The sequence below is a fragment of the Podarcis muralis genome, chromosome 2 (genome assembly GCF_964188315.1).
Source record: "Podarcis muralis chromosome 2, rPodMur119.hap1.1, whole genome shotgun sequence".
In the NCBI taxonomy this organism is placed as follows: Eukaryota; Metazoa; Chordata; class Lepidosauria; order Squamata; family Lacertidae; genus Podarcis; species Podarcis muralis.
In genome coordinates, this window is record NC_135656.1 from 125,086,377 (window position 1) to 125,101,581 (window position 15,205).

The window sequence follows — 15,205 nt, forward strand, 5'->3', positions numbered from 1 at the left end:
GCTGGATGACCCCTGGGGGCCCCTCAAAATCTACAATTCTAGGATTCTAATCAACATGACCCAGGAATCCAAGGAGTGTTGAGGGGTCCTTATTACATTCCCCCTCCCTCCAGAAAAACTTGGGCCCCTCCCGCCATACCTCACCATCTGCCCCCTCCCCACTCTGCTTGCTTTTTCTCTACCCTCCCTTCCTCCCGAGAAGACCCATAAGTCCTGCCCCTGTCCCCCTACTCACAGGCACGCCTTTCTCCCCAGCCGAGCCAGCGGGTCCTTGAGGGCCTGGTCTTCCTGGGGGTCCGATGGGGCCACCTGGCCCTGGGCCCCCCCTTTCCCCTGGGGATCCCTGGAAGGCAAGATGAAAAGAGGGTGCTTAGGCCTGATCCTGAAGGGAGGCTGAGTGCAGGAGAAAAGGGGCTCATACCCAGAGCACCTCTGCTGGAGCCACACTGCACTACCCCAGCACAGTGGGATGCTCAAAGCTAACGCAGGCTCTCGCCAAACGCGAGATCCAACATGGAGACGACGACAGACCTATTTAGACAGCAATTCCCCTCCCCTCCTGCTTTGACTCTCCACTATTGAAATGTTTCAGTCGGCTTATTTATTCTCTATTTTAATTGCAGGTGCTCTTCTGTAGGCTGGAAAAAAAATGGCTGGTGATAAAAATTCCTCTGATGATAACATTTTGTGCTTTTTTAAAAAAAAGGACAAATTGCTGCAAAATGTGGAGAGCTGAATGTGAAGACTGGGGGGGTGGGCGGGGATGAGAAACTGGGGAAGAACTGAACTTCTTCCTATATGTGGGTGTGAATGTGGTCTCTTGGGCATGTGCAGAGCTCAGTCGGCACATCAGGAGGTGCCAAGGAGAAGGGCGGAGTTGTGGCTGCAGGGCGTGCATTGGGTCGGTGCGTCAGGGCCAAGGGGGGGAGGAAACACTCACAGCAGGTCCTGGGGGTCCAGCAGGTCCCTCGTTGCCTTTCAGTCCAGGCCCGCCCTGCAGGGTTGGAGGGAAGAGTTTGAGGCAGGCTGACAGGTAGACACACAGACACAAAACACCCACCTTCTTCCGTCCCCCTTTTATTCATTCGAAGTGCTGCAGAGACTTCTAAAGGCTACACAACCTCACCAATAAGGCAGAATAAGAGAATGGCACAGTTGGAAGGGACCCTAGCGGTCATCTAGTCCAACCCGCCCCCCCTCTTGTGAAGCAGGAATCACAGCTAAGTAAAATATAAAGAGCCAGGTGAGCAAATGAAGGATCAGCGCTGGCAGCAGGGCCAAGGCGGCGCGGGAGGTGCAGGTCAAGTGGCAGGGAGTCCCTCTGTTCTGAAGTCGCTGCTGAAGAAGGCAATGTGGGGTTTTAGTTTGCCTTTTTTTGCTATTCTTTTGCTAAAAGAATCTAAAAAAGGTATAAGCCATTTAATAAATAATGGGAATAATCATAAACAAAATAAAACAAAATAATGCTATTTGGGATTCAAGGCAGGTAAAATACAAAAAGCTAAAAGCATACAAAAGGTAATTGTTTAATTAAACCCTAATAGAATTAAAGCAAACCTGCTAAAACAACAAACAGCACAGCACTGTTGAAACACACTTTCCTAAAAAAAAAAACAGCAAAAAACAAACCCGGCCAGTTTCTAGAGGCCTGTGGTGAGTTTTTCAATGCTCACATTCAAAAAATGAGGGTGCTAAAAAGTTGCAACATAATTTGGGAATTCAAAAGGTATTTTGGTGGAGTTAATATGACTCAGTAAGCAAAATGTGTGTGAAATTGAATATAAATCATTAAAAATTATTGCCAGGCATTTGCAATTATATTATATATTAATATTTGTATTTAATAATACATAATATAAATAATAATTATTTAGCATCACCTGACATTTTCAGAAGGTAAAATTTAAATTCTTTTGTTTTCCGAAAGCGGTTTAAGGGCTTCTTCATCTAATGTTCCCCAGTCGCAAAAATAATAGCAGATTTGAATGCCTCACACACCGAAATATATTTTTAAGACCCCTCACTGAAGAAATTTGCAAAACTTAAGCTTTGGGGGGCCCCTAAAATAACACACCTTAAGTTCGGGAATAAAACAGCCTTCAGCCGCCAGCAGAAGAACAACAAGGCAGGAGCCAGTCTGGGTTCCCCAGGCAGGGAGTTCCAAAGTTGCTTGGGAGGAGCCACCACCAAGAAGGCCCCGTCCTGCCCAAGTCTTCCTGGGAGGGTGGTGGGACCAAGAAAAGCCCCTCCCCAAAAGATCTCAAAACCTGGGCGGACTTATAAGAGGGAATACGGTTTTTCAGACAGCCTGGCCCTAAGTCATTGTAGCATCCGGAACAAACGGGTACCCAGTGGGGCTGTTCGAGCAAAGGAGTCGTTTGCTCCCTACAAGATTTTAAAAGGGGGGGCACACCCCAAGACAAAGAAGGCCCTTCTCTGGCCACTCAGACAGTGCTCCCCATATATATATATATATCTCTATATCTATATCTATATGTATATGTATATGTATATGTATATGTATATGTATATGTATATGTATATGTATATATGCAGGTTTTGGTGTCCTCGGGTGTCTTCCCGTGTAAAAGTTGGGGTGTCTAGGCGACGTTTCGACGAGGTCTCACTCGTCATCTTCAGGCTGGTGCTTTCGGCTTCTTGTTACTGGAACAGAGCAGGATCTCAGTGTTTGAGTTCCTATAAATACTGTTGAGGAGGTGTGGCCTCTAATGTTCTTGGGCAGAGAGGAAGTTCCCAGGTTACATATACATATATGTATATATGTATATATATGTATATATGTATTTGAGACCATTCCATTGTAACTATCCAGCCTCCCAAAATGTCAACACCTCCTGCGATGGTTTGACGCCTTTCCGTTTTACTAGTACGAATTCTACAAACACCTTCCGTATCTCCTCAAAACCATTCCTCATGCTTATTCCCTGGGTTACCTTAATGGCACATGTTAATTTGTCATTAATAGCTATACCCCACACCTCTTTATACCATTCTTCCATTTTATATTCTGCTTGCCCCTTCCACTCCCTGGCTATAATAACCTGTGCGGCTGTCAGTGGCGTAGCGTGGGGGGTGCAGGGGGGGCCGGCCGCACCGGGCGCAACATCTGGGGGGGGCGCGCGCTCGCACTCGCAGCTCTCTGCCCCTACCTGACTCACTCGGGTTAGGGGGGCAAATTACTTACCTTGCTTGCCCCGGGTGCTGACAACCCACGCTACGCCACTGGCGGCTGTCAATAAACTTGTGAGCAAGTCCTTCCTCGCCTGTGAACCTTCCACCCCATCGTAAATTGATAATAATGCTACCTGTGGACATTCGGTCAGCTTTAACCCAGTTATTTCTTGTATCTCCTTAAACACCCTTTCACAAAAAAAACTGTACATATTTACACCCCCACCACATGTGAACAGAACACCCTGTCTCCTGGCATCTCCTCCGACAGACAGTGCTTAACCTGCGGAACTCTCTGCCACTGGAGAATCAGGGGGGCCTTTCCGTGCCAACGTGCTGAAATTCTTTCTATTCTGCCCAGCCCATGCAGGCAAATGAAAAGGACCCCCCCCCCCCAAAAAACAACAACCCAAGTTTGTTTTTAACTTTTAACTTATTATGCTCTTACGGACTAGATTTATATTGTTGCACCGTGGGTGTAGCCAAGAGGGGGCAGAGAGGGGCAGCTGCCCCCCCAATCAATAAAAATCCTTAACTAAGTGGGGTTCTTACCCCCCCAAAAAAACCCCCAAAATCCTGGCTACACCCTGCAATGCAGGATTTGAGTATTTTTCTACATACATTTTGCTCCTGGCAGTTTATTCTCAGCCCTCAGAGCAGGCAGGAGGGTTGCCCCGCAAAACGCCATGCCCCCCCCCCGCACGCATGCTACGTTTCCCAGGCCAACCCCATGGAAGGAGCCCCCCCCCCAAGTACGTACGGCAGTTCCAGGCAGGCCGCGCTCTCCGGGGAAGCCTCGCAGCCCAGCCGGACCATCCTTGCCGGGTCCTCCGGGGGTGCCGGGGTCGCCCTGAAATGCAGAAGGGGGCAAAGGACACATTGACCCCCCCAAAAAAAATCCTGGCCGGAGCCCCCCAAACCCCAGACCCCCTCTTCTTGGGCTGGGGGGCCTGAATCTATCATGGCAGGATCCTCGAAGGGGGGCAGGTATCCCGAGGCTCAGAATTCTGGGGTGCACCGGGCGGAGCCTGGGTGATAAGGGGCGGAGCCTCTGATACCAGGGGCGGGACTTAGAGGGCGAAGGGGATTTCCAAGGAAGTTTTCTAGACCTTTGAAAGCACAGATTGAGCTTCCTCCCTCCTCCTTTGAGCCTAACTAGTGCAGTGCTTGGAACCTCACAAAGGCACCCCGAAAAGGTGTTCCGCTTTGGATGTTTTCACCCCGTGAGTCCCCGGGAAAGGTAGCGGGTCCCTTAGAGAGGGGGGGCCCACATCTTTAAAGTTGTTAAATGTTACAGATATTATGCATAAATGTATCCTTTCAACTTGAAAGCTCAGGGAAGTTACCTATCTTAAAAAATACACTGTATTTTTCACTCCATAAGACACACTTTTTCCCTGCTATGGAGGGAATGCAGGCCGGAGGGCAGCCCGTCAGTCCCTTCTCCCACCTTGCGGAAAAGTCCCCAAGAGCCACACACACGCTCCGCGCGGCTCTTTAATGGGAGAGCAGCTCTTGGGGGCTTTTCCCCGAGGAGGGAGAAGGGACCGACGGGCTGCCCTCTGTCCCTTCCCACACCTCGCGGAAAAGCCAGCAAGAGCCGCTGCCAGGCTCTGCTCAGCGCTCCCTTGTAAGGGCTCCCTTTCGCCCTTCATCCCTCTTTGCTGGGAAGCGAGAGGAAGAGGCGCTGCGCAGCTATCGCTCTTGCTCTGCTGGCTTCTCAGTGAAGCGGGAGGAGGGACGGAAGGGTTTAAAGCAAGAAAAGCGAGAGCCGCTTACATGCTCTGCGCAGAATATATTTTTTCTTGCTTTCCCCCTCTAAAAACTAGGTGCGTCTTATGGTCAGGCGCGTCTTATGGAGCGAAAAATACGGTAAAATCAACTCCTTTGCCAATTTTCTCCATTTCAACACTATTTTGCCCTTGGAAAAATGACTCTTTTCCCTGCCACCACCCCAGGCACACCTCCTACCCCAGGAAGTGCCCAGAGGTAACAACTGCTGAGCTGATTGTCGGCCAAGGAAAGCCTAATCCCATCACTAAAACTTGCCAAGGGGTCCAGACATGCAAAGGAAGTTATATTGTACTTTGGGTGGTGGGACTTCAGAGGTGTTTGCCTGTGCTCATCTTATACCTGAGTCTTGCCCTGACATGTCTGCTTATGCTAATTTTGTACGAAGGACTTGTTTGGACAGGTTTGCCAAGGTTAAACTAGTGTAACACCTGTCTAAAAGGTAAAGGGACCCCTGACCGTTAGGTCCAGTCATGGCCGACTGGGGTTGCAACGCTCATCTCACTTTATTGGCCGAGGGAGCTGGCGTACAGCTTCCGGGTCATGTGGCCAGCATGACTAAGCTGCTTCTGGCGAACCAGAGCAGCGCACAGCAATGCCGTTTACCTTCCTGCCGGAGCGGTACCTGTTTATCTACTTGCACTTTGACATGCTTTCGAACTGCTAGGTTGGCAGGAGCAGGGACTGAGTAATGGGAGCTCACCCCGTCGCGGGGATTCGAACCGCCAACCTTCTGATCAGCAAGCCCTAGGCTGTGTGGTTTAACCCACAGCGCCACCCACGTCCCTTTAACCCCTGTCTACCCTCCCCTTTTGGAACATGTCAGTGATGTAGCAATGATGTATCGATGATGCTGTACGAACTGTATTCTGGGATATGGTGGGAAAGTTTTAATAGTCCTTGTCATCCCATCCTCAGGGTTCAAAATTCCTCCTTGAACCTGTTGCGCAATAAACTTTGGTCTATAGCTATTTGCTCCGGCTGGCGGCTGGACTCCTTCCTTTATTCCTGGCTTTTTTCTGGCCCATGTAGGACCAGTTGGGATAGTTGGCCTTGGTGAAGATTTGACATTTTCCTACCCAGAAAGTTTTTGATTTGAGTTTCTACTGAAATGAGGCTGCATTTTAATATTGTGCTTAATCTTGTTTTTAAGTTGTATTTTAATCCATTGTTTTTATACCTGGTGTTAGCCGCCCTGAGCCCGGTCTTGGCTGGGGAGGGTGGGGTATAAATAAAAATTAATTATTATTATCATCATCATTATTCTGCAGGGACCCGCGGGCTCTGCCCGACGAGCTGGGTGACTGAGCAGCCTCACACCTAGATTTTTCCCGTAACCCCACCCCCCGCCTCCCCCTGCTGGGCTGCCCATGACCCCCCTCCAACAACCGCCCCTTTGCCATTGCACCCAGACCCCTCTCCCCCCGCCAAGGGCTTACCTTTGTGCCTTCTTTCCCAGATGGTCCAGGCAGGCCTTGTTCTCCAGGAGGCCCAGGCGGGCCGGGGTGGCCCCTCTCCCCCATCTGGCCTGTTTCTCCTGCGGGGCCCTGCCAAGGAATCAGAGAGTCGTAGGGTACGGAGGGAACCCCAAGAGTCATCTAGACCAACCCCCAGCAATGCAGGAATCTCAGCTGAAGTGTCCATGACAGACAGACAGCCAAGCTCTGCTTAAAAACCTCCAAGGATCGAATCCCCTGAGCAAGGAGAGAGCCCTCCACAAGCAACCCCTTCCCCACCCTGCAGGTTTTATTATTATTTATATTAGTTTATTCCCCCCCCTTTCCTTTTTCCTTTCTCCTTCTGTGTCGGAACTCCTATTTGGGGACTTCCCTGGCTTTTTTCTGGCCCATGTAAGACCAGTCTGGATACCTGGCCTTGGTGAAGACTTGACATTTTCATCCCCAAAAAAGTTTTTTATTTGAGTTTCCACTGAAATGAGGCTGCATTTTAATGTTTAAATGTTGTATTTTAATCTTGTTTTTAAGTTGTATTTCAATCAATTGTTTTTATATCTGGTTATAGCCACCTTGAGCGCAGGGTATAAATAAAATTTATTCTTATTATTATAGTGATTTATTTATTCACAATTTGTTGCTGCTGCTGCTGTATTTATATCCTGACTTTTCCCCAAACCAGGACTCAATGGAGCTTGCACAGATAAGATAATATTAATATTAATAATATTCTGTCCATCTGAGTGGGTTGCCCCTTTGAGTGGCTTCCAACCAATTAAGACATCAAACTAAACTAGAAAGGTATTAAATATAATTGTTTTAAAGTCACCAAACTCTAAACAGAACTAAAATACTATAAAAAACCAAAATCTGTTAAAATACAGGTGATTAAAACAGAACAGGCCCCGCCCTTGCCATCTTCTGACTGTCCCCTCCCAGGGTCTGGTGTTTTGGCTGCTCTGCTGGTGCTGGGGAGGAGCAGAGTGACCCCCGTCTCCTTACCTGAGGCCCCACAACACCCGGTCCTCCTGGGGGTCCGGTCTTGCCTTGGAATCCCTGTGAGGGGGAGAAAGAAGGGGGGAGGTTACAACTGTGATAAGAATTTTAAAGTCTCAGATATATAAATAAATGTACCAACCAAGCACATACATAGATCAGCACAGGAGGACCGACCTGGAACTGTTTTGATTCCCCATTGCCTTTTCCTTCACAAATCCTGTCTTAAGGGCATGTTTGTGTGTGAATAGGGTGTGAGCCTGTGACCTGGCTCAGGAACTAAGTATTTGTCATTACAAAAGACTGGCCAGGCTCCTCAGGGAATCCAGTCAAGTGACCATTAAACAGGTAACCTGCCAGACAGGAGGTAAACAACGCACTCAGATTTCTGCTGTAGACCGCCTTTTCTGTGAGGTAGGTATGATGTATCTGGGGGGTGGTCTTGGGTTACACCCCTTCTGTGATGTATGTATGATGGAGGGGTGGTCTTGAGCTCCAGCGCAGGGAATTAAAAATGTCTGTATAAGGCCTTGCGCACCATTGTTCTGGGTCCTCCTCCTCTCCTGCGTGTGAGGGGAGCACCCTGTTGCAACAGATCAATAAAGATCAGGCTTACTAGCTGCTTTGCTTCTCAATATTATCTGGTTGGCCTCTGTTATTTTCTCCTACCAATAGGGAACCCACGTAAGGACTCTATATGGGCTCTGGGATACCCCATAAGGAAAAAGGGGCAGATTTTGTTTACAACACAACTCTCTTTTTTCCCCCTGGGTGGGATTTCTCCTGCCTGACCTGGTGTCCACAATGGTGTCAGAAGTGGGATGAGATGTGATGGAGGAGTGAGAGGGATCTGTTGGAAAGCAGGGTTTTCAACGCACCAAGGGCCAGCCATCAAATGCGTGAAAACTCCTGAGTGTGTGCAAAGCGCAAAAGCAAAAAAAAAAAAAAGCACACTCAGAATCATTCAACTCTGAGTGTCTTAACTGTTGGGGGATCCTGAGGAAACAAATCTTTCCAGGTCACCTAAGGGATCGTCTGAACCTTCATAACTCAGCTCAGTTCCTGAGTGCCATTGGTCATTCCCCAAGTTGGTGAGGCTCATTTGACCACATTGAGAATCCAAGGATTTGGTGTCATCGGCGCAGCCCTGTGGAACTCTCTGCCACTGGAGACCTACCAGCTTTTCAACGCCTGCTGGAAACCTTTCGATTCCACCAGGTGATTACGAATAGGTCCTTCTGCGATGGCTTGCTAGCGTTTGTTTTTAATTCTTTGGCTTGCTTTTACTCTTTAAATGGTTTTTACCTTTATATAATTGCAAACTGCTGTGATTTAGTTCTATGGTAGGAATACAGTGGTTATCTCGGTTGTCAAACATAACCCGTTCTGGAAGACCGTTCAGATTCGAAAACGTTCGACAACTGAGGCGCAAAGGGAGAGTGTCAATTTCAGTGGTGAAAACTGAAAAACACACAGCGGAAGCCATTCGACTTCCAAGGCGTGTTCAAAAACAGGAGCAATTACTTCCAGGTTTTCGGCACTCGGAAACCGAAATGTTCGGCTTCCGAAATGCTTGAAAACCGAGGTACCGCTGAACTTTCATAAGGAAACGAATGTTGCTTTTCGGAGTTCGGTTAGCCAGCAGCGACGTCTTCCATCCTGCATTTTGCCAGCTTCTCCCCAAGAATATTATGGGGTGTTGAGCGGAAGCCAGCAGGGGAGAGGAGAGGCCTTGGGGCAACCTGGGAGTAGGAGTACTAGGAGTAATAAGCAAAGAGTAACTTACGACTTCTCCCCGCTGGCCAGGGTGTCCGGGCAGACCGTCCTTCCCCGAGGGGCCCTGTGGGCAAAGAAGACAAGAGGGTCAGTGGGTGGCCGGAGGGGGGGATGACCGGTGGGGGTGGGCAGAGTGGGGCAGCAGATAACCAGGAACTCACCGGAGGTCCTTTTGGCCCAGGGAATCCGTTTGGTCCTTGTGGTCCCGGTTGACCCTGCGGAAGACGCAGAAGGAGAAGGATACATTGAGAAGCAGCTGGTGGAGGAGGAACCGGGAGGCTTCCTAAAATCATTGGGACCCCAAAGGGTCATCTAGACAAACCCACTGTAAGGGGGGTGTTATTGGGTTTTTTATATTATGTATTTTTAGATTTTGTGATTTTATGTTGTCACCGCCCTGAGGCCCGTGGGCATAGGGTTGTATACAAATGTAATATATAAGAATAATTTTAAGAGCAGGAATCCTTCTTGCCCAACATGACTCTCGAACCCACAGCCCTGAGATTAAGAGTCCCATGCTCTACAGACTAAGGAGACGGTGACGCAGGGGAAACCGACCCCTAAGTAGCAGCAGCACCCAGAGTGCGACCGGCGACGTGTAACAAAAGCATTGACAATTTTAGTCGGGCAGGGCCTGCCCTTGGGAACTCCCTGACACTTGATAGCAGGCAGCTGCCTTCACCATGCTCAAAACTTTATACCCAGGGGCTTAGAAAGCAGTGTGAGTTTTAATCTGCTTGTTTAACTTTCCCAAAGTCCTAAATTATTGCTGTTAATTTTTATCACTAACAATTTTGTTGTTCTATCTTTCTTTTTTGCAAACCATGTGGAGGCTGCTGTTTGTTTGTTTACAGTCAAGCAGTGAATAAACGTCACAAAACAAATACATAAAATGAATAAACGTTGTGCTGGATCCGGATGTGCCATCACCACCCAGATTCCAGAGCAGCGATGCCCAAGGAAAGGAAGTGTGACCTTTGGAACTCCCTGCTGCTGGATGTTCACATGGTGTGCGCTTTTAAATTCGAGCCTCGGTGCTCTCTTAATTCCCTGAGATTCTCACTGGGGGCTCCTTCCTCCTCCTCCTCCATCTTTCCTTAACCCCCCTCCCATCTTCCTTCTTGCTTACTCACCCGTTCTCCGGGGGGCCCGGCTGGTCCTTCGCTGCCCGAGGTGCCCTGCATGAGGATGAGACAAAAGGGAAGCTATTTAGAAACGCAGAATCGCCCCTGCCAGCCCTGAGAGAACCCAGGAGGCCCCTTGAAAGGGAGGCTGAATCTAAACATATATAAAACACACTGTGAAAATGCTTTTCTAAAAAACGTTTTAAGATATATATTGAACTTGCGGTTAGCTCAACATCGCCATCTACTGTCACGTTTGTATAATGCACTTAAAACACACTTGAAATGTTATATTTGCAGCTGTATAGCTGAGTCCAGAGACAGAGAGACAGCAGCCCCAACCCCTGACCCCCATAAAACCAACCTTTGCTCCAGACTTCCCTGTGGCTCCTCGTGGCCCCCGCTGGCCTCGTGGCCCCTAGGAGAACAGGGGGCAGAGAGAGAGAGAGAGAGAGAAGTAAGTGATCCGGAGAGCCAGGGGGCAACTCATCCCAGAGCAGCCTCCCTTCCATCTGAGGGGATCCAGTTCCGCCCTCCTTACGGTCATTTCCGGGTTCAGGGCATGATTGCGCATGTATCAGTGGTGCCTAAAACGGGGGTTGCCGGTATTGCAGATCCTCTTAGGTGGGGGGGTCCTCCCCTCCCCTCCCCCACTCTCTCATCTAACCTCCGTCTCTGAAAATTATTGCAGGTGCTCTCAGGGGAGTCTGCCCTCCTCTGCTCCCCCCTCCCCCTCTCCCAATTAACCTCCGTCTCCAGGCCTCACCAGTAGGAGGGAGCACACTGAGGAAGAACCACCAGGGTCCACTATCTCCCCCCCCCCCCATGATATCACCAGGACCTCCCCCCACATCTCAGGCTTGGGCGCTGGAATTTTGGGTCTGGGGTGATCCTAACCTGGCACCCCTTCCCATGGGCAGGAAAGACAGTATGAGTGGGTCCCGCCTCCCCCCCAACTGGGTTGCCAGGAAGCCAGCATCCACTAAGATGTGGGGAGGGAAATGGGGGTGGTGAATAGGAAGGCAAAGATGCCCCTCACCCGATTTGACCCACGCCACCTTCCTCTTTGGTTACTCACCGTGGGACCTCTCTCGCCTCGGGGTCCCAACTTCCCAGAGATCCCCTGCAAGGAGGAACAAAGGCAGATGATCCACAGCAGGATCCCACAAACATTTAACCCCCCCCCCAGCCCCCCACCTTCCCTCTCCCTCCTTCTAGCTGTCTGACGAATCAACACAGTTTGGCTTCATCCTGCAAAAGGGGCTTAGTTCCCCCCCCCCCCAGCTGCTCCAACACCTTTTGGCAGGATTGGAACTCGGGCTTCCTTTACAACATCCATTCACAAAACAATTTTTGGGGGGGCCCTACGTTCCATAGACTCACCCCCAGTTTCCCCTAACCCTAGAAAAGGCACTATTTGGAACAGCCATCTGCACGACCCCCCAAGGAAGACGCCGCCACCATAAAATTCAGAACAGTGGTGGAAGTCTTTTATAATATTTCAACTAGGATTTATATATTGTAATGTTTAAAGTATGAATTTGGAATCATTGATTATGTAAAGCATTTTTTCTCTTCACTCGTTTTCGTTTCTTTCTTTTATTTTTCGTCTTTCTTCTTTTCTAGTCTGCATTCTGGAAAACTGTGTAGGTTTTATGTATGGTTATGTATTGCTTTTATTTCTTTTTTTTGCTTAACATCTAAAAGTTAATAAAAATTAAAAAAATAATAATAATTCAGAACAGCAGCAATCGATTTGAAACTATTTAGTTTAACGAATTCAACGTCTTTCCGAAACTGCCCACCCAAAAGATAAGTTGTTTGGGGGGGCTGGGAGAGAAGGGAGCTCCTTGAGGAGGCAGGGGCCACTTACCCGTCCCCCCTTTTCGCCGTTCGTCCCGGGGAACCCAGGAAAGCCTTGAGAGCCCTGAAGAAGAGGAGGAAGAGGCGGTTAAGACAGGGCAGGAGGGGGCTTTCGGCATGGACTGACTGGGACATCGCAAGGGGTTGGACTAGAAGGCACCGGGGGGGGGGTCCTTTCCAATGCTACAATTCTATTAAAATCGGAGTGGGGGGGGGCAGAGAATGCAGGGGCCACGAAGGAGGCGGGAGGAGGATGGACACAACGTCTCTCCCTGCAAGGAGATGGGACGATTCCACCCCCATTATTAGGGGGGCACAGCGTTGGGTACCGGTGGTGCCGCAAGGGGGCCAGTACAGATTCACACAGGGAAACTTCATCCCCCCTTCTTTGCAGGGGAAGAAAACGGCTCCCACGACCCCCCAAATTGTCAAACTTTGATTGCTCCGTTTTTACAGAGAATCCAGGGAATATGGCTGAATATTGCGAATATTTCTGTGTTCACAATTGATTTATGGCCATTATTTGCTGAAGGAAACACACTGGTGAGAATATTTTTTTTGGGGGGTGCAAGAGCAAAAGTAACTGGAAATAGTAATAATAATAATAATAATAATAATAATAATAATAATAATAATAATTTATTATTTGCACCCCGCCCATCTGGCTGGGTTTCCCCAGCCACTCTGGGCGGCTTCCAACATAGATTAAAAATACATTAAAATGTCACACATTAAAAATTCCCTGAACAGTAAGGCAGGTCAAGTCCCCAATCTGGAGGAATACTGACCTTAGGTCCCTGTCGGCCGGGATACCCAGGGAGACCCGGAACACCCAGTTTCCCCTGCAATAAAGAAAGTCGTAAAAAATAAAGTGAGCGAGGAGACCTTATACCCCCAGGGAGGATGCCCTGAAACCCAAACCAGATGAAATAATAATAATAATAATAATAATAATAATAATAATAATAATAATGCGCCCATCTGACTGGGTTGCCCTGTCCCTCTGGAAGGCTCCCAACAAAATATAAAAGTACAATGGAAGCAGTACACCTCCACTTGCATTTCAGGGGGTTGGACTAGGTGACCGGTGCGGGTCCCTCCAACTCTACGGTTCTATCTCCACCCCCCCAACCCGGAATCCGCACCTTCTCTCCGACGAGCCCAATGGGACCTGGGTCCCCGTTGGGCCCGGTGCGGCCCTTAGGGCCTTCGGGGCCGTCTTCGCCTCGGGATCCTGGAACACCGACTTCGCCCTGATTGTGGGGGGAGAGAGAGAGAGAGAATGAGGCAAGAACAAGGAACAGGGGAGGGGGCTGTGGGTGCAAGTGGGGAGGGGGCTTGCTCTACTTACCCGGTCCCCTTTCACGCCCATGTCGCCCTTGAAACCAGGAAATCCTTCTTCCCCCTGCAGTGAATAAAGGGGGGAGGAGTGGCGTTAAGAGGGATTCAGGACCCCCCAGACTCAGAACCCCAAAGGGACCCCAGGCTCTCCCCGCCCCCCTGGTTGGATGGTATGATAGGAATTTCGAGGTCTTAGATATATGTTAAATGTTCATAAGTGTACCAACCAAGCACGTACATAGATCAGCACAGAAAGACCAACCTGGAACCATTTTTGATTCCCAAACTGAGCAAATGTTTTCTCTGCAAAGTCAAAGGAAAATGGAAAAGCCTCCCCATTGCCTTTTCCTTCACAAATCCTGTCTTAAGGGTATGTCTGTCTGTGTATGAATAGGGTGTGAGCCTGTGACCTGGCTTAGGAACTAAGTATTTATCATTGCAAAAAACTGGCCAGGCTCCCCAGGGTATCCAATCAAGTGAGCGTTAACCTGTCATACAAGATAAACAACGCACTCAGATTTCTGCTGTAGACTGCCTTTTCTGTGATGTAGGTATGTTTGTGGGGTAGTGGTCTTGGGTTACACCCCTTCTGTGATGTACGTATGATGTATGGAGGGGTGGTCTTGAGCTCCAGGGCAGGAAATTTAAAATGTCTATATAAGGCCTTGTGTGGCATTGTTCTGGGTCCTCCTCCTCTCTCCTGCGTGTGAGGGGGGCACCCTGTTGCAGCAGATCAATAAAGATCAGGCTTACTGGCTGCTTTGCTTCTCAATATTCTCTGTTTGGCCTCTGTCATTCTCTCCTACCAATAGGGAACCTACGTAAGGACTCTATATGGGCTCTTGGATACCCCATAAGGGAAAAAGGGCAGATTTATTTGTTTACAACAATGGCCACCTGCCAGCGATTCCTTTGCTGCGATTGTGGGGGGTTGGAATAGATGACACCTGGGGGCCCCTCCAAACCCTACAGTTATGGGATTTCATGTTTTCTCTGTAGCTGAACCAAAATGTGGGGTTTGGGGGATGCTGCTGCTGTTTTCTAACCCACCAGTTTCCTTCCCAACAACCGACCTTTTCGCCTTTGTGGCCGTTGAAGCCTCGAATGCCGTCCATTCCCTACAAGGAGAGAGAGGGGTTGGGGGGAGACATTATCTGTGGCGTGTCTTATATTCCAGGTTCCCGCCTCCCCCCCCCCAGCCATACCCGTCCTGTCTCTCCTACCCAACAGGTCCAGGCCCAAAACCGCGACACACGTCTTCCGGGACACGCTCCCGAATTAATTTGCGGAACTCGCGTGCGATCATGCCCCCCACCATCCCACCACCAAAAGCATTTTTGGGGGGATAAGATTGTGGTGCGAGGTCACAGCACGCAAAATGAGTGCCATTCTCTCATGCAAAAAATAAATAAATCCCCCAGTTTTCCCAGGACAGTTACAAGGTGTGCAACCATTCTTATTACTATTATTTATTAGATTTGTGTAAAAAGGTAAAGGAAAAGGGACCCCTGACCATTCGGTCCAGTCGTGACCGACTCTGGGGTTGGGGCGCTCATCTCGCTTTCCTGGCCAAGGGAGCCGGCGTACAGCTTCCGGGTCATGTGGCCAGCAGGACTAATCCGCTTCTGGTGAACCAGAGCAGCGCACGGAAATGCCGTTTACCTTCCC

The 15,205-nt window shown here is 49.2% G+C and overlaps 1 protein-coding gene across 1 annotated transcript in view; it reads right to left on the reverse strand.

Moving 5' to 3' along the window:
• The window catches only part of COL11A2 (collagen type XI alpha 2 chain), a 103,513-nt gene that overhangs the window by 23,235 nt on the left and 65,073 nt on the right, over nt 1-15,205 (reverse strand). Inside the window, exons 28-42 of the mRNA XM_077923418.1 lie at nt 14,611-14,655; nt 13,548-13,601; nt 13,342-13,449; nt 12,985-13,038; nt 12,207-12,260; nt 11,412-11,456; nt 10,698-10,751; nt 10,343-10,387; nt 9,371-9,424; nt 9,220-9,273; nt 7,440-7,493; nt 6,423-6,530; nt 3,953-4,042; nt 941-994; nt 236-343 (exon numbers count right to left, since the gene is read on the reverse strand). Coding sequence (XP_077779544.1) covers nt 236-343; nt 941-994; nt 3,953-4,042; nt 6,423-6,530; nt 7,440-7,493; nt 9,220-9,273; nt 9,371-9,424; nt 10,343-10,387; nt 10,698-10,751; nt 11,412-11,456; nt 12,207-12,260; nt 12,985-13,038; nt 13,342-13,449; nt 13,548-13,601; nt 14,611-14,655 — 981 coding nt within the window. The remainder of the gene's footprint in view (nt 1-235; nt 344-940; nt 995-3,952; nt 4,043-6,422; nt 6,531-7,439; nt 7,494-9,219; nt 9,274-9,370; nt 9,425-10,342; nt 10,388-10,697; nt 10,752-11,411; nt 11,457-12,206; nt 12,261-12,984; nt 13,039-13,341; nt 13,450-13,547; nt 13,602-14,610; nt 14,656-15,205) is intronic.